Below are 19601 nucleotides of genomic sequence, written 5' to 3'. Positions count from 1 at the left end.
TGGGGAAGTCAATGATCTTGGAGAATGGGCCAAATCCCTCATGGAACATACAGTGAAACCTCCTACGGATCTCATAGTATACTGGGCAATGACATATGTAATGAACCTTTGTCTCAACCTCTGTGTGGCATAATTGGCTGTTCCTTTCCTCCCCGGGTCTCCGTATGAGCTCCCCAGCTCTGAGGACGCGCTCAACTCTTCTATCACCACTCTGAGGTGGTGGGATGAAACCTGTATCTGGCCAATCACAATCAGCATGGCATGGGATATGTGGACACTCGGGTAGCCCAACTACTAGATGAATCCTTCCTCAGTGAGAGTAAGGAAGTGATCTCTGTAGAGGTGCATCTTCGGTGGGAGCTCCGAAGGTGTGATCCATGTGTAGTGGGTGTAGAGGCTGAGAAGATCTAACCGGTGTAGAGGATGAGAAGATCCATGTGTAGTGGGTGTAGAGGTGCATCTTCGGTGGAAGCTCCGAAGGTGTGATCCATGTGCAGTGGGTGTAGAGGCTCTACTCTCCTCGATGATGGCACGGAGGGTGAAGATGTGGTCAAGGGTAGAGTAGCTCCTTCAAAAGCTTGCTTGTTGTGAGTCTCTGCATCCCTACCTCTATGCAAATGAGCTAAGCTCTGCCTTTAGCACCGATCCATAGAGTTTGGCCAATCATGATCGTCTTGTAATTATTAGGATCAAGTGGATCTCCTGGGGCTGATGGTGTTAGTGGACCAAGAGGGTGGAAATCCTTCACAAAGCGCTCTATTGAACATGTAGGCTAGTAGGGGTGCCAAGGTATCATCAGCATGTGAGATGTACTCGGCAGTGAGTCTCTCGTGAACTTGGGTCCGCCCATTACGTATTCTACGGATGGCCTTGAGTACCATGCCCTTTGTGAAGAAGGTGGAGGTCATGGGACAGGAATCAAGTGGTGGAGGTGGAGGTGGTTGATGGGGGATATGATAGAGGGTGCATGCATAGGAGTGCCATGTGTCCATGTCACTATTTGGGCATTCTCTGCGCTTTAGGCTTATGGACGAGTTCCATAAGATGGACTAGCATGGTTGAGGACTTGTTGTCAACACCAAGAGCGAGTAGGCTGGTGATGTAGGCTGGGGATATTGATCTGCACCCATATCCAGAATATGGTACTTGGGTTACTAGCTAAATGAAATGGGAAACTGTTCCATGGTGCATTCTTGCATTGCAATTTGCATCTATGTGTGTTAAGTTTTGAACCTGTTTTCGCATGAACTGTTTTGTTGCATGCGTGAATTGTGTGTATAGTTCATGAGTTGGGGATGTCCTCTTGTGAACCGTGCGAGTGAAAGTGTTTTCTGACCTGGCTTGTGGGATGTAGATAGGTGGTAAGCATACTACTTTATGTTACTCATTTCATGAGCAAATGGCACATTTTTTTGTTTTACAAGTCCACACTTTAGTAAGTGTGTTGGCCCAAGCTATAAGTGAGTTTGGGCGTCCACACTTCATTAAAGTTCGGATGGACAATTCATAAAGAGGTTGGACTAGTTTCCACTCCCGGTCGGCAAGGCACATATTAGGCGTTCTTTTTTGTATGTTATGAGCTCTAGGCGGCCTCCCATATGTCAAGAGAAGGGATGGTTTGGACAGCTGGCCCAATAGGCACCCTCCACTCATCCTCTACATGTTGGAAAAGCTTATCTTCTCTTTCTCTCCTCTCTCTAGAAGTGGGCGCCAACCGTATGGGGGCTTCTCTTTTCATTTTTGGACACACACGTATGGGAAAGCTGATTTTCTTCTTTTTCATGATTCCCATAGCCATGAAAGCTTGAGGAATCTTGTCTTCTACTTGTATAGTCTTCATATGGTCACCAATTTGCAAAATTCCTCTTCTATTCATGAATATATAGCCTCCGAAGTATTCTATCGCCCGCAAATTTTCTATAAACCCTAATTTACAGAAACCCTAATTGTGTCAAAAAACCTAATTTCAAAAACCCTAATTTTGGGGCAACCATGGTACATCTATAGCCCTTTTCTTTGGGCATGTTTTGCTACCAAAAGCCCCAATTTTGGAGTCCAAATACCTACTGAAAACCCTAATTTAGCGGGGAGTGAAAATGGACCCCTAGAAGCGTGGACATGAACCATACGATGGTTGTACTCAAATGCAAGAAGCAAAATTATAGTAAGAGCTCGTTTAAGCTCTCTTTCACTTACTCAAGATCCGAATACTAGTCATTATGGTCCTATGACTCGGTCTTGGCACACACAATGTGTATGGATGCCAATGAAGCATAGTTGCATTTGATTAGCTATGAGGAATGGAGGAGTGTGCTGTGAAATCAAATGGAAGCTATCAACCACGTCAAGAACTATGTTTGCAATGTTGTTTTCATTTGCATGAATGCCTATGGACAATATGGCATGTGAATGTCCGTGAAGCTTGTAATAGAAACCTTGATAATACAATCTATTACAAGGGGGGTCGGCGCTTTCCGGCCCTAGTGCAGTGTGCAAGTGATTTGAATTTTCAACTTTGTTAAGCTTCATTTTGTGGTGCCATTTTCAACTTGTTTAATTGTGTTAATTGCTTGAGTGTAAGGTAAGATTGTGCTCAACCCCGAATGGGGGAGTCTCAGTCCGGACGGTGATAGGTATGGGGGGGCCAATGTTCTCGGAGTTTCCTCCAAGCCTCTTTGCAGTTTGGCCCTAAGAAGAGATCCTGGCATCATCGACACTCAGCATTGATAGCAACCCAACAAATCTCTCGCTCGAAGCTTGGGTGCAACACTTCAAGTCTTGTTTTGTTGATGTGTGGGCGGACTAGACCGTGAGATGGTTGCTCTCTTCCTGTAACCTGCAGTTGTGCTCCTGAGCCAAGTTAACACATTCAGGCAACTGCATATTATTTCACACAAAAAGCTTTCCTTGCCCCTTGTCAAGCCAACATTAGAGCTGTTGCATAGAGAGCAGTGGCACATAGGCAAGGTTGGTAGAAGTGGCGATAGGGATAGGGATAGCAGGAAGAAAGGAGTGTGATAGGCAGTTAAAAGGCCGATCCGGGTAAGAGTGAGGGTATTGGTGGTGGAAGGAGTGCAAGCTGTAGCAGTGGGCTGGTACGTGGGACCGTAGGTGGTAGGAGCCGCCGCCGATAAGAGTGGACGGAATGGCGATGCAGCTATTAGAGGTATAGAAAGCTATAAGGGCAGCAATAGGCTGGGCGGTGGGTGGAAATCCAGTATGAAATGGGTGACCCAACTTAGGAAGTGTGAGGCACCAAAGAGGCATGCCGAGCAGATGAGGTGCAACTGTTAACATGCGTGAAGGAGAGCCAAGCAACAAAGTCAACTGTTCGAAGGTGCTGAGCAAAAGGTGACATGGCAAGCAAAGGCAACCATCATGCTGCACGCTGCAGGGTGTGAGTGTGCTGCTCAAAAAGCAAGGTGAGTATCAATGGGGAGAGTAGTGCAAAAGAATGTGGGTGTGGCGGTCAAAAAGGCCGATAGGGAGAAGGCAAGTGGTGGGAAAGGGGGCGAGTAGGAGGAGGGGAGGGAGGCTAGTAGGAAAGCCATGGAGGGAATTGGAGGGGTGAGTAGGAGATTGTTGGAGGAGGTGAGTATGAAAAAAGACCAAGTGGGGGGGGGCGGGGGGGCGGGGGGACGGGGGAGTATGAGAGAGAAACGAGTATGACTTATTTATTAATAATAATAATTATTATTCCCAAAAAAAATGGGCGATCATGAAAGAAGGGGGCTGAGGAATCCTTTTTTGTCAAGAAGGACTGAAGAAGGGATCGAGGCGTTCATGTAAATTGTGCCAAAAAATTGACGAATGGAGAGGACGCGTGGTAGGCGAGCAAGGAGATAATGTGCCAAAGAAAATCGGAAGAGGCGAGTGTGAGGTTAGATACCTGGAGGGGGGCAAGTATGAAAGTAGCATGGGGAGAAAGGGAGAGAGGTTCCCTTGTCAGAGCTGCCTTGGAGAGGAGAGTGGGATTGTGAGCTGGCTTTGGAAAAGTGCCGTGTTGTTCGTTCCTCCAAGATTGAGGACACTCCCCCAAGGGGATGGTAGGTTCGTTTGAGGGCACTTTTATAGATTCTTGGTGCTGGGGCTTTGGAGATCGGTCAGGCTTGTGGTTGGGTGCTTGTTGTCGACCTTATTCAAGAGAGGTTTGACAACCCTGCACCTTATGTGGTAGGCCCTCCTAGGCCTACTGCCTCATAATGCTTCGCTTGAGAGTTGGCAGAGTCGCTTGGTACCTCTGTAATGTCCACCATGTAGGATGCAAGGCCTTTCGCCGCTTTGAGCCAATCAAGTAGTTCTGACTCATCACCATGGGGGACAAGGTCTTCTTCAGACATGGGTCAAGACGTAGTCGGCCGAGGAAGTGGGGGCTACTATGGCACCACGGATCCCTTGGTCTAGACCTTCTTCCAAATTCAGCTCCTCCTATAGTCGGTGCTCTTGGGGAATCCATAATCGGTCAAAACCCGAGTCACGTAGTACTTGCACCTCTAAGCCACGGCTGACCAATGAGTAATGAGTAGGCCCCGGTGACTTTAGGAAGCTGGATCACTGAGCAATATCTCCTCCTTGGGCATTCCTAGACGGTGTGTCCCAGAGACTGGCATTCCTCAATCTTCTTCCTGAGTTGGAGCAGGGTGCTTTACTCGCTTTGAGATTTCTGGCTCACTTTGAATGCCTCCAACTCCTACTTGAGTTGAGCCACCGGGTTATCTAGTGGTGTTGACGTTGGATGTATCATTCATCAATAGGATATTTGTCGTATGTCATGACCCCAATGTGAGCCCACATCACGCTCAAACATGAGACGTGTATTTTGTAGTTGGGAGGCTAGCTCCTCGAATTCCAACAAGGTAGTTGGTGGTGGCCGACTCTCCGGAATCTTTGGGCATCGAGCATTGTTACAAAAGGGGGGATTACCAAGATTGGCTGCTATTGGGAAGGGGGTCCTTGGGACGTACGCTATTGAACCTCTTCTGACTATAGCAACGTATTGAGAGGGGACTCTTGGCGGCTAGGCTGACCACTACTACAATGTATTGGGCATACAGAGGACATAGAGAAAGAAAAAGAAAGAAAAGATATATTAATGTCTACAGAAGGTCAGATTGGCCTATGTGAAATCTGTATACAAGTCCATGTCTTGAGTCTCATGGAAAGAAAAACTGAAACGAAAAGCTAATCCTAGCCATATGTAGCTCACTATGCAGTCACTGTCTAGCATGCTATAGATGTACAATCATGATAAGTGGTATACTACTAATTCCACCCGCCGGTGGAGATGGTGGGGTGTAGTACATCATACATGGGGCATGGGACGAGGAGGACTCTCACATCTGTTGTGCCCTGGTGTAGCCTTTGGACTCTATTCTCTATAGCTCTGCAGTATCATTTGTGGATCTGGGCAGACTGGGCCTGTTGGAGTAGTGGTGTTCTGCGTCCGGGTAGTTTATACAGAGGCCTTTCAGTAACCTCGGGAAAACCAAGGTCATGATCTTCCACACTTCCATACGGGTTATGAAAGATACAATGATCACATATAGAGGCAGTCAGGTGGAGGTGACATAATCGTATGTATACTTGGGTATTACCTTCACTAGTAATGGGAGTCGTTTCTTCATGAGACAATACATAGGACAGGCTCACCCGAGGTAATGCTGCCCTTGCATTGATGGAGCGACAGTGTCATCAGGCTCACTTCCAAGAGCCTTGCACCAAAGGATGGCACCTTAGTCACCCCAGCGATGATGTATGGAGCACCGGTATGGGCCCTGCTGCCCTTGCATTGATGGAGCGACAGTGTCATCAGGCTCACTTCCAGGAGCCTTGCACCAAAGGATGGCTATTTGACACCTTAGTCACCCCAGCGATGATGTATGGAGCACCGGTATGGGCCCCTAACCTCTCCACATATGATTGGCGCCGGATGGAGAGACCGCAGATCCTCATGATCTCTAGGATGATTCGCAGCAAACCATCAGTACCACATGAGATCGTCACAGCAGAGCTTGCAGTGCCCCCCATGCTAGAGGCTCTATTTCAGACCATAGCCTACATCAGACGCATCAGAGCCATGGGTCCAGAGAGACTACCCCGCTTTGCCATGGAGTCTTCACAGAGTATTGCCACAGAGGGCCATCACCCATCATGGTATGTTGCAGTAGATGAGTGGTTCCAGCACATGGGCTCGACATGGATAGATTTCCACCCTTCCAGTATGACGATGACTCCCCATACTTTACACTTTCCTGAGAGGAGAGGAATAGAGTTTTGAGACAGTATTTGATCCAGATGCACACCATGGAGACTTGGCCGGGTCCCCTTCCCACCAAGATGCAATACTACAGAGATCATTTTCTTAGATTCACAGAGGATGGACCTGTCAGACGACTAGGCTACATGGATGTACACATGTCTCATGCTATGAGGGTGACTATTGGTCAGATCAGAGTTTCCTCTCACACTCTGGAGATTGAGGTAGGGAGAGCAACATGGACCCCTAGAGAGGACAGAGTATGCAGATTATGCCACCACACAGAGAGGTAGAGTCAGAGGAGCATTACATATATAGATGCCCTCTATATTATGAGATTAGAGGGAGATACCACTGCTTGTTCAAAGAGGGGTTTGGCCTACTTAGCCGGGTGATGGAGTATCTTGATATCAGAGATGCCTAGGCCTTTTCCTCCTCGAGCTACACCGACACAGAGAGAGACTTCTACAGGTGCAGAGCCAAAGATCCCAACCACAGATCACGAGCTTCTTCAGGCCTATGAGCGAGCCACATCCCCCTCCCCCTGTATCATCTACCTCCCGACGAGGGCTCACACTACAGAGGGCGTCAGAGATCATAGCTACCAGGAGACCATTATCTAAGGCGTCCATGTGGCACTGCATTCCCTCCTGTGAGTTAGATATTAGAATGATGTCATCCACAAAGAGTAATAAAGTGACCAAAACTCCTAAGAGTGATGCACCACTCCCTCCTCCTCTGTCTATGAAGTCCGTGACCTCATCTATGTACAGGCCAAAGAGAGTCGGTGAGAGTGGGCAGCCCTGCTTCACCCCCATAGTACTATGTATCTCCTCTGACAGCCCACCTTGGCATTTGTTCGTCCCATCACCCTCTCATATAAAGCAATGATCCCCCAGATCATATCTGAAGGCACTCCAAGAGTCTGCAATCTCTGTAGGAGCCGGTCCTGTGGCATTGTGTCGAGTGCTTTGCGGAAATCCACAAAGCAACAATAGAGTCTCTGCTCCCGTGACTTGGCCTGCTCAATCAGGCTCCTCAAGGTGAAGATACGATCCAGTGTGCAGAAGTTACTGTTGAACCCAGCCTATCCGGGAGCACGAAGGAGCTCTGTTTCAAGTACTGATCCATATATCTTGGCCGTAAGAGTCCTGTAGTTCCCGGGGTCCATTGGGTCACCTGATTTGTGAATGGGGGTAATGATATTCATGCTTCATGTGTGTGGGAAGCCCTCTACAAACAAGTGCTCTGTTGAAGAGAAGTGCTCACCTCGTATCCGTGTATGATCTGCGGATCTCCCATGATGTAGCCTCTTCTACCATACTCGAAGTGAAAAAAGTAGAGGTGGTGGGTCGAGGATCAGGTGGAGAGGGTAACGGGGGCTGATCTAGTACATGGTAGAGGGACTTTGTATAATCATGCTAGGTGGTTGGATCAGTGAGGGCTGTGGGTGGTCGTGGCTCACGAAACCGCCTCCAAGCCTCTTTCGAGTTAATGCTCAAGAATAGTTGGTACAACTCCCAGTATTGTTCGATTTCGTGTTTCCTCCTCTTCTCACAAGTTAGAGCTCGAGCTTCATACTCAAAGATCTTCCGTAGTTCTTTCTGTCGTTTGAGGCGAGCACGAGGAGTCTCACGACACTCGTCGTACCAACCATTCTCTGGTCTCTGCTGATAATACTGATCCTCGACTGAAGCTCTGTTCTGAATAGAATGGCCACTCCTCTTGATCCTCTAGCTCTACCTGCTCTCTGTGTGCTTCCTCTGAAAGCTGGTTGCCACCGGAATCCTGTTACACATGGCAGACCTCTCTGAGGGCTCTGGTGTGTCTTTGTAAAGAAAATAATGTCCCTGTTCCTGATCACATCATCCATCCGGCCTTGGTCCTACCATAGTGCTCCATTGCAGTTCCAGACTGCAAGCTGTATCCGTGTCTCACAGGCCGCGTATCCCTATGCAATCACCTTGCCATCACTGATGACATGGCCATGCTTTCTTACCTTCAGCCGGGCTGCCCGTACTTTTGGCATGAGCTGTTTCCGGTGCTCCACCTGGGCCTGTGTGAGGTGAGCTAATAGGACTCCAAGTTTTGAGTGTCCCACCCGGCGTGCCAAATTCTTAGCGTACTTGAGTCCTCAATACCCATGACACAATGTATACATGCACAGACTAAGACCTATCATCATATGAGCATAGCACAATGACAAGAACACTATAAATATTACTTGCATTACTTTTCCAAAAAACTGTTACATGCCCTTCACTGTAGCGTGCACACCGAGTGGTCACAGTGAGCAGGATCACGCAGATGGCAATGACAAGTGAGTACAGCACTAAATGAATGAGACTCAATGAACAAGGCTAGATGGAAAGGACGTCCCCAAGGAGAGGATAAAATATGTGCTCAAGGATGAGCTGAGGGCCATTTAAATGATTTTGCGAGGCCATTTAAATGATTTTGTGAGGCGTGGAGTCGGTGGCATGTCCCATCACTGGTAGATACCCATTGGAGTGACAGTGCCTTCGGTGGGATCTTCTATCTCTGGTGGATGCTTATTGGAGTGACAGTGCAGTGCTTTCAATGCCAGTGCATGCACCTCTCATGTATCAATTGGTGGTGCGCGTCCATTTCATCGAATGCTCCGGGATGGTCCAATGGAACAGCCCAGTGTCGGGGTGATCCAGTGTGGCACCCTGGGATGGTTCGGCCGGAACAGTCCAGTGTGGGCACCCTTAGTGGCTACACTCTCATTGAGATTGTTTGTTTCTGCCTACTACATTGTGTACACAGGGACATATGCAGTATGTAGATATGGTGTATCTATAGCATAAGTCGTATGTCTGTCAAGATTTTGAATTTAGTGGAAAAGATACCTTACTTAATATATGTATCCTCAATCATGACTTTGAGGACCAATATGGTTTGCATCCTGATTGCAAGGCACTTAACACATGCTTAGATGATGATACTTTGTATTTTTAATGGCTTGAACCTATAGGAAAAGTAATGATGTCACATGATTGAACTTTCTCCTTTTAGTTAACCATCTTCAAGGCCATGCTTGTCTGCACAAGAAATAGAAACATAGTCCAGTGTTCTTCATATGAGCATGAAAAGGCTAAGGTGTCTATGCAATGTATACGTGATGCTGTTGAGTGTCTGCAGTTCTTGAGGTAGACTCTCATGATGTGAAGGTTGCACTTTCCTCATGTTCAAGAAAAAGCTCGAGTATATACAAATATATGCATTGTGCCCCGATTGCAAGTAATGATGTTCAGAAGTTTGCCAAATGATGTTTAGAAACAGTCCATTCCTGGTCTCTTTTAAAAAACTAGTCCATTCCTTTTGCACCTGCATCTAGCGTTACTGTCAAGGCAGTGGGGTAGAGGCTTTGTTGGAGGGTAATTGGAAGTGCTCCTTGTTAGCGGGATATATCTCTTTGATTTGTTAATTAGGTAAACGTTAATGATTTGTTTTTAACATGCTCAATTTAGCCACAATAGCACATGAACGAGGATGTAGAAATTTCACACTTGGTTACTAAGAGCTATATATGGCAGGCATATTTCTCGAATGGTGAGAGTTATGGTGACCTAGAGCTCAATTCCTTCCAAATTCTGAGCTCTTGTACCCAAGCATCAGAAGAAATCCTGGCACGGTTGATTCTGATGGGCATTTCAGTGAGTATCAAATGTTGTGGTGGCTTTTTTGGTAAGATTTCTGTAAATGCTTGCTCTTTAGCCAGAATTTGAAATTAAATAATATGATCCATTTACACTTCTTTTCAGAATGACTTTCCCATGACACAAGCGGAAGCCCTTCAGATTATTGAGAGGTTAGTGTGGAGAGCGGCAGCATCAGCTAGATACATGAGCTATGCTCTTAAAGCTGAGAGTTCCCAGGTGCGAACATTCAAGTTTCGAATAATGTAGGTCTATTGATTGTAGCTTGGTTTCAGCTTTGTTTCTTATTAAGACTGATCTATTCTTTTGCAGCTTCCTGTGGCCATTCTGAAGTTGGCATCATTCAACCTTCTTGGTGTAGAACCACAACCATCCTTGCATTTTGTGGTATATTGTTCTGCCTCTTAGTAGAGTAACATCGGAGAGATGCAACACTTCTCAGGATATTGAATGAGATAGAAAATGCTATTCGAGTTTGTATGAGTATAGAGGCACATCAAATGATGATATTTCTTTTTTTTCACTTTTTGGAAGAAGCAATCAGGTGAAGAAATTACTGAATTTCTGTTCTGTGCAAGAATTTGCATAAACTCATTGTGCATGAAACAGGCCCTTGCATCCGTAAGGCTCCTGGAGTCCCCGGATTGAGTCCATGAAAAGCCTCCAGATATTCTAATCTACAAACACACAAATAAAAGGGGTTGCTGGTGTTACATGAAAAATTAAACTATGTTTGATTGACGGTGCTTGGCCAAATACAGTGTCCAGTGAGGATTGTTGGTCGTTCGGGGAAGCATTGGTTCATTGACCCTTCTCCTCAGATAGTGACTCATGGCTCTTGGTGTTTGTGGTTATATGGTGGCAGTCCTATCAGATATCTTCAGTGGGATCCAAGAGAGTGGGAGTGGATTGATGCCTTCAATCCATTGAAAAGCCTTCCCTTTTTCAGTTTCACAGTTTGGAATGCCAGGCTTCTCCTCACTTGACAGATGCATAGAATCCCTACTCTCAGGCCTCATTGGGAGAGCTATGATATTTCTCCAGTGATAGAGCGTAGATATTGGCATAGGCTTTGGCATTCATACAGTAGGAGTTAGATCTCTCATTTCTTTTGGTTATTCTTACATGGTGATCTCCCCACCAATCAGTGGAGATCGGTTTTCGGTGTAGCACCTACCTGCCCTAAGTGTGCAGCAGATTCTGAGACTGTACAGCATTATTTATGGGGATGCAGCACTGCACACGACAGATTTGGGGTTCTGTAGCCCAACTTGTGGGCAAATTGAATGGCCGCGCCATGCATGTGACTTGGGGGGCAGTTGCTTGGCTCTCCCAGTCTGGTCTGCAGCTTTTTTACGAGGGCAGTGGTACAGACTCTCCTATTTTCATTCGCAGAGGTATTGCCTACCATGGTTTATTGCAGGATGTCCCTCACTGTGATTATACACCCCCCAGACAGAAGATTGACACCAGTTGGGAGATTATTGCCAGTATTACAGCATGGTAGTTTTGGAGAGCTAGATGCACGGAGGCTATTGAGGGTGTCCAGATTTTTGGGTCTCAGTGCATTAGTAATATATGGGGTGATATCATCCATACTCTTATGGCTACTTGGGCTTGTCTTCATGGGTCATCTCGTTCTGCGCGCAGGCAAAGCGTGTTATATTTATGCGGGAGTGGGACCATGGCATTTTCTTTTCTTCTAGTCCCACAGGTCTCTCATGGCATCATGATGCTCCTCAATGGTTGAAATCACCTTACATATTGGGGTGATTCTATTCTTTTCCGGCTTATAGCTGTGATTGTTGTATGCCTTTTTCATACTTAATAGAAGTCTCTTTCTTGAAAATAAAAAATAAATAAAAAGATGACTATTGTATGTTGAAACTTGAAAGGCCTGGAAGCTGAAGAGTCGCTAGCACCCAACAGGTAGCTGTGTTTGGAAAGAAATGGGCAGTGTCATGAAGGGATTGTCCCTTGTTGGACAGATCGTGGGCGGGAGGGGAGAGTTTGAAGTGTGTTTTTCTCTACTGTACAGGAGCTTGTACAACAATCATGTATGAAGGGTTTCTGCTGTATGGAAATTAGGGTTTTATGGACTAAAATCAAATTTGGAGTTTGAGCATTAGTTTGGGAGAGGTTCTACTCTCTCTCCACCCTAGCTCAACCGCATTAATCAAGTGTTGCTGCACTAACTCTATTTCAATTTTTTCACAACTCTGGCAAGCTGCATGCCCAACCATAGCTTCGTTTGGAGCAGCCCTAGGCAACACAGACCCAACACATCCCCCGAATCCAGGTGTCCCATACCACCTAAGCCCAATATCCAAGTGTTTGGCTAGAGCTTGGTCATGGCCTTATGTAGGTCCCAATCTCCTCAAAATCCTCCCAGTTGGAGACAACAGTTTGTGAACAATCCACTCACTTATATAGGCTTGAAGAAGTTTTTGTGTACAAAGTTTTCATCCCTTAGAATCTGTTTCATCTTTACTAATCCCTAAGTGAAGCAAAGTTGAAGCCATTTGCAGTAACAAGCTTCTTGGACATGCCTTTATAGAGTAGACCATTATTGCAGATCATTCTTGACTGATCTATGCTAGTTAAGTTTTTGCATTTTACAAATCTATCTTTCATCTCTTTTTTGCAATGTTTTTCTTTCTTTCTTTCTTTTTTTGCAGTTTAAAGACCTTTACTGGAGATCTTGCCTTGTCATTCTTTTGATTGCTGTCAACAATGTCCAGAAACTAGGCAAATATGTTTGGGAAAGCATCCCAACTGTACGACATATGATGGAGGCTTTGTTAACATGCAGCAGAGACTTTGTCCCACTCAGGTAATGAAAGATACTCAACTATGGAAGTGTGTTCTTTTCCTTTTCTATTGTCAAGTATTGTAGAGGCCTACACACTGCATATAACTGTTCCTATATAGATGATAGCACCATGATTTTTTCTTAGATAGCTGGTAAGTTGGGAACTGGATTCAAGTGCTGGTTGTAGCAGACTTGGGTGCAAGGTAAACTAAGTGGGAACACTGATTGTATCACAAGGGGAGTTCTACTCTACGGCGGTATACTCTCAGGAGTTCATACAGACTAGAGAGACACAGGGCTACTCTGCCTCTCTCAACTAATCATGCACAGCAAACTAAAGAAACACCACTTTCTGCACACTATGGAACACCACATAACAACTTAAATTAAATTATGACAGAACACAAGGTCTCTCCCAAATAGTCTCACACAGCAAACCAAAGAAACACCACAGGAGTGGGAACCCACTTTCTACACACTACGGAACAAAACATGGTAGAACACGAGTGTGCACTGGGAATACCCAAACATCTCCTTATGAAAGTGTGTTACAATAGACTCACTCTGCACCATGAGTATACAGAGGTCACAAACAGGAATATCATGACAATTAACAATTAACAATCAACAATCAACAGCCAACTACAACCAACAGCCTCTGGAAGTCCCAGGACTGGCCTATTTGTTTACAAGGGTTCCTTGACCTTTCGGATCACTCAAGTGGTGGGTATCTCCTAATCCTGGGAATACCACCATTCTGTGTGGCAGGTGTGCCGAGTTCATTCAATGCTGATGCGGTGGTTGGTGCGACAATCAGAAGTATCTGTTGCTATGGCTTATCTGCATGTGTGGATGACCACCTGGAGATATTACACAATTGGATTGTTGGGAATACCACTTTGGACACCACCGGGAATTCCACTTTGGCCACACCACCTGGAAAGACGGGTTAGCTGAGAGGGAAATTAGAAATCCAACTGGAAATTAGAAATCAAAACTCTATTTATCAAGAATGTGAGAATCCGAAATGATGGAAATGGGTTCAGTAAAGATGGAAATCTGGAGGAGGGTGAGGGAGTGGGCTGATAGGCCCTATGCATATGGCAGGTGACCACCGGGTAAAGGCATGTAGGTGTTGGGGGACGATGCTTGGGCCGAAGAAGCAACATGAGCATAATAGGAGCAGAGGGCCATCAGGTGGAGTATGAAGGCCCCGCCTAGGGTTAAGGGTTAGGCACGCCTAAGGGTGATGGAAGATGTACATGCCGTCTGTGTATGGAGAAAGAAAGAAAGAAAGAAAGAAAGATATATTAACCGTCTACTAAAGACCAAATGGGCCTATGAGACCAAAGTGGTACAATAATGTCCATGGCATATCTCATCATGGAATGGAAAATAAAATAGAATGAAACATAAATATAGCTATCTCACTGGGGTGATACAAAACTGTCCATGGAAACTCGTCATGGAATACTAAGAACATAAAAACATGGGAGCAACATCAGCTCCGAGTAGATGGTATACCACTCTCCAAAATGTCAAGCATGGGGTTGACGAGTATGGCCGAGAGGTCTCCCTCAGCTATGTCACGTGGAAAGGTAGCTCGAGCATGTCCTGGATCTGGAGTTGATGAGGTAATCGTGGTCGACGGGGGGGGGGTCGAGGGCGTCGGGCACGCTGGAGTGCAGAGACTCGGTCCGAGGTAACTCCTCTCGTGCGAGGTAGGTCCAGAGAAGCTAGTGGAGGGTCCACAAGATCCACTATGTCGGTTTCCTCCACCTCCTGGGTCCGGAAGAAACTGGTGATGGTTGGCTGCCGAGGAAGGGGGCGTGTCCCTGTGTCTGCGGAGCTCAAGCAGGAAGAGGCCCAGGCAACGCTGGTCCTGGAAGTCAATGATCCTGGAGAGTGGACTAAATCCCTCACGAAATAGACAATGAAACCTCCCGCGGATCTCATAGTATACTGGGCAGCGGCATATGTAATGCTCCTCCGTCTCAACCTCTGTGTGGCATAGTCGGCAGATCCTAGCCTCTCTGGGGGTCCATACGAGCTTCCCGGCTCTGAAGATGCGCTCAGCTCTACGTGTCTCCACTCTAAGGCGGTGGGAAGAAACCCGTATCTGGCCAATCGCAATCCGCATGGCATGGGACATGAACACTCAAGTAGCCCGGCTGCTGCTGGATGAATCCATCCTCAGTGAGTGTGAGGAAGTGGTCTCTGTAAAAGTGCATCTTCGTGGGGAGCTCCGGGGGTGTGATCCATGTGCAATGTGTGTAGAGGCTAAGAAGATCTAACCGGATAACCCGATTGGTATCCTCGTGAGACAGCTGGAAAGAAGGGGAGTCCAAACTGTACTGAAGGGGGGGTAGGCAGTCCATGGAGAGCCCATATACTGAGAACCAAGTGGAAACCAGTGCATACCATACTCCAGAGTGCCCGTCAAGTAGTAGCTGTTTGGAGGATTCCAGGGCAAGCCTTGGGTACCTATGGGGATCCATGTGACTAATGCGATGAAGGTACGTGACTGTCTGGAAGAGTGCCTCCACTACCATCGGGGCTGTAGCAAACTCTGCCTGGATAATCTTGTGTGGGACTGATGGTTTGCTGCGGATCATATAGGAGACCATCGTGACTTGGGGCCTCTCAACTCGTTGCCAATCCTCATCGGATAAATCTGGCCCCCAGAAAGCTGCTCTATACATCAAGGCTGGTGTGACGAGGGTGTCAAAAAGCCGGCCCTTCATCCTGGGCCCCTGGAAATGTGCCTGGAAGCACCGTAAGCTCAAGGCTGCATATCCCCGCGTCACTCTAGCATGTGCTGCACGAAGCATGGTAAAGCGTGGGCCACTGAAAGTGACACCAAGGTAGACATAGGATGAGACAATCTCCACAGGATCCCCTCTATATGCGAAGCTCAATCTGGATGTGACAGGGCGGGAGGTATTGAAGACCATTACCTTGGTTTTACCAAGGTTAACAGAGAGGTCCTGCTGAGTGCAAAAGTCATGTAAGGCATCCAACTGTCTCTGAAGCCCTTCGGGTGAGTCTGAGAGGAGGACGATGTCATCTGCATAAAGTAGTATGGGGATCAATATGCCTGCGAGTGTGGGACCAGCCCCGCCTAATCCATCAATGAACCTCGAGATCTCGTCAAAATGTAGAGGCCGAAAAGAGTGGGTGATAGAGGGCAGCCCTGTGCTGGAAATCTCTTGTGATGTACCTCCTGGGGCTCTCACTCGTCCGGTGACGGACTCATAGAGGGCGATGATGCTCCAAACCATGTGAGATGGGACTCCGATCTCTTGTAGACGGTGTAAGAGGCGGGCTCGGTGTACAGTATCAAAAGCTTTGCGGAAATCTACAAAGCAGCAGTAAATCCTCTGGTGCCGTGCTCTACCCTCCTCAATGATGGCATGGAGGGTGAAGATGTGGTCAGGGGTAGAGTAGCTCCTCCAAAAGCCAGCCTGTCGTGAGGCTCTGCATCCCTAGCTCTCTGCAAATGAACTGAGCTCCGCCTCTAGCACTGATCCATAGAGCTTGGCCAATGTGTGGCCAATCATGATCGTCTTGTAGTTATTAGGATCAAGTGGATCTCCGGCTTTGAGGATGGGGGTGATGGTGATGGTGTTGGTGGACCAAGAGGGTGGAAATCCTTCACAAAGGGCTCTATTGAACATGTAGGCTAGTAGGGGCACTAGGGTATCATGGGCATGCGAGATGTACTCGGGAGTGAGTCCCTCGTGATCTTGGGCTTGCCCATTGCGTAGTCTACGAATGGCCTTGAGGACCATGCCCTTTGTGAAGAAGGTGGAGGTGGTGGGGGTAGGGGTGGCTGATGGGGGATATGATAGAGGGAGCATGCATAGGAGTGCCATGTGTCTGGGCAGGTGTAGGCAAGTAGCCTTATCTTTTGACCCTTACATATCACACTCACATATAAGCACATGACACGTGGCTACACTTATCTTATCCAATTATAAGGGATCTTCACACCTACACAAGTGTTCACACACTCATAAATGAACAAGGTTACACACACACACACAAGGTGGCTACACACATGAGAGGTCCGAAACCCCCTTCGGAGCGAAGGTGGTGAGACCTGAACACAAAAGAAGCAACTCACCTCCAACCCCATCATATCACTGCAAAGAGGCAACCTAGCCATGTGCACCTGCCTACCATGCTATTCCCTCAATCAGCTTATGACTGAAGCGGAGATTATTGCTTAGTCACCCACCTAGCTCCTCACAAAGATAATGGAAACATGAAGGCTTTTATAAAAACAAACATTTATTTCAAATCTTTTTTGGGGGACATCTTGGGCAGAGGACCCATGATTGAACACACATACAAACATAAATATTTAGGGGAAAAAAGATAAATCTCCCAAGTTGGGAGATGCTCCCCGCACAGTTGTTGCAAGCATGTGTGCACACTCTTGATCTTTAATGATGTTGTCGATGAAGTACTCAGCAAGAATGCCCTGAAAAATAATGTCGATATAGCCCATGGGAACAGCTGCTTAGGGCGTTTAGCCTATGATTCTCAAAAGTGCAAGGCGAAAATCTTCAATTTTGGGTTAAAAGGTCAAATTGGGTAAAAGCCTCAATTTGTGGGTTCAACAGCTTCAAATTGTGAGGCAAATTATGGATTATACAAAAGCCCCAATTTTGAAGGCTTCAATTAGGGTCAAATTACCTCGCTAAGTTTTCATCATGCAGGAGCTCCAATTAAGTGCAAAGGGCTGATTTTTGCAAGAAGCCCCAAATTTTTGATGAATGGAATTAGTCAGTTTTTGCCGAAAATTTTAAAAGGCCCAAATTGACTTGACCTTCACTGAGGGTTGCTGATGTGTTGACTGCGGCGGTGATGACAAGGAGAAGGTGAAGCATATAGATGGCGACCAGTGTTACTGGTCTACAGGCAACAGTTGGATAACTACTGCAGGTGGGCAGTGACGTGGAGTTGGGCGCACATAGGTGATATCAAATGTTGTGCACAGGAGGCAGTAGGCAGTTGCTGATGACGTTGACAATAGATTGGCGTAAGCTAATGTGTATGATGGCAGACAATCTAGGCGAGGGAAGCAGATTGGCGTTGGCAGCATAGCTCACGCAGGTGCTATCAAATGTTGTGCGCAGGAGGCAATGGGGGCGGCAGACAATACATTGGCGTAAGCTAATGTGTACGATGGAAGACAACACTACCTAACTTGGCACCATATCCTAGGTTATGCCAATTGTAACTATTTGGCCCTCCTAGTTCCATTTCACATGATGGAACACATGCCCCAACACATGGATAGGTTGATGAAAGCATGGAAAGAGGATTCATCAAGTTGACTAAGGAAAAAGCACCAGCTTTGGTCAAAAAGCACGGAAAAGTAGAAAGTCAAACTTAGTTGACTGCAAGCCACGGGCACCATTGGAAAGAGGGGACTGAGCCGGATCAAAAACTAAAAGCCGCTTTTTCAAAAAGCAGCTCCAGGCTCAAAAAGCAAGGCCCTGAAGCTAGAAAGGCAATAAATCAACAACTTTGGCAAAAGAGTAGCAATATTTTATTATTACTAAAATATTAAAGCAAAAAGAGAAAAGCAAAGCATAAAGTATTGCTTTTGGCAAAAAGCAAGGCTCTCCCCAAGTATAAAAGAAGCTCGAGCCCTCTTGTTTTGGGCATCAAGCTTGTGGAAAGCAAGGAGACCCTCATCTTCATCTACTTGCCGCCGCCGCCCTGTGCCACCACCGGCCGCCACCCAGAGCTGTCGCCGCCACTGCCCAGCTCTGCCACCGCTGCTCGTCGTTGTCGCGCCACTTCCTGCCTATGCAACGTCGTCACTGCCGCCGTCAACCATCTTGGAGATTCGGGATTTGGGATTTGGACTTCGAGCTTGGACTTGGAACTTGGACTTGGGATTTGGACTTGGAGCTTGGACTTGGGATTTGGACTTGCAACTTGGACTTCTTGGAGCTTGGACTTGGAACTTGGACTTGTCTAGACTTGGATTTGGATTTTGGATCTCGTACTAGCCCAGTGAGAGATACTTGTGGGTCATCCTCGTGGTGTACTCGGTATCAGAGATCTTGTGCCTCGACATCGACATCATAGTAGTTAGGGGGTTGTCTGAAACGGGTTTCCTAAAAGTTTCAAATGCGTTTCAAATAGGCTTCATAAAATCAGCGCAAAGTTTCCTACCTACAGGTTTTTGCATGTACAAAATTTCAAATATATACTGTATAAAATATGTAAAAAAAACACTAAATGCATAGAATATATGGAAACATCAATTTGAAGCCTACAGTCTTTGAATTACAAATAACAAAAACCATATAATCATCCATCATCAATGTCAAATGATCATGATTCATAGACCATGGTCCACTGTCCATGATCCATGATCCAATCATCCATCATTCCATGCCACAAAAAAAAAACCATACATGACACTACATGAAAAACTTTATCAAAAGAGTCGCAAAGATTTCGACGTTAGATTTGGGACAAAAAAAAAATGTAAAAAGAATTGCTTGAAAAAAACGTGTTTCCTACAAGGAAACGTTTCCAAGTTTCCTTCCCTATAGAAAATGCATTTTCTAACTACTATGATCGACATCAACTTGGATATCCTACATTGGCATATTTATTTGTTTTGTATTCATTGATTGTATTGATCTTGGCCAGCATGCCCATGGTTCTTGAATAAATTCCTGAAAATGGGCAAGGCCTGTTCCCTGCAGTGTGGTGTACTGTGCAAGATCCCTATACCCTTCTCTCTCTCTCTCTCTCTCTCTCTCTCTCTCTCTCTCTCTCTCTCTCTCCTCTCCTCTCTCTCTATATCTTTATCTCTTGG

The 19601-nt window shown here is 46.4% G+C and overlaps 1 protein-coding gene across 3 annotated transcripts in view; it reads left to right on the top strand.

Annotated features, from left to right (window-relative positions):
* LOC147627645 (uncharacterized) overlaps window positions 1-19601 on the top strand; it is a 154450-nt gene that overhangs the window by 101961 nt on the left and 32888 nt on the right. For all 3 annotated transcript variants that reach the window (XM_086814564.1, XM_086814563.1, XM_086814565.1), the window contains 4 exons: window positions 9817-9936; window positions 10045-10158; window positions 10252-10326; window positions 12618-12772. In XM_086814564.1, the coding sequence (XP_086670690.1) occupies window positions 9817-9936; window positions 10045-10158; window positions 10252-10326; window positions 12618-12772 (464 nt within the window). The remainder of the gene's footprint in view (window positions 1-9816; window positions 9937-10044; window positions 10159-10251; window positions 10327-12617; window positions 12773-19601) is intronic.

Source organism: Cibotium barometz, chromosome 20 (genome assembly GCF_041138505.1).
Source record: "Cibotium barometz isolate CiBa-2024 chromosome 20, ASM4113850v1, whole genome shotgun sequence".
Classification (NCBI taxonomy): domain Eukaryota; kingdom Viridiplantae; phylum Streptophyta; class Polypodiopsida; order Cyatheales; family Cibotiaceae; genus Cibotium; species Cibotium barometz.
Note: the sequence above shows the minus strand (reverse complement) of the source record. Positions and strands in the feature narration are given on the sequence as shown.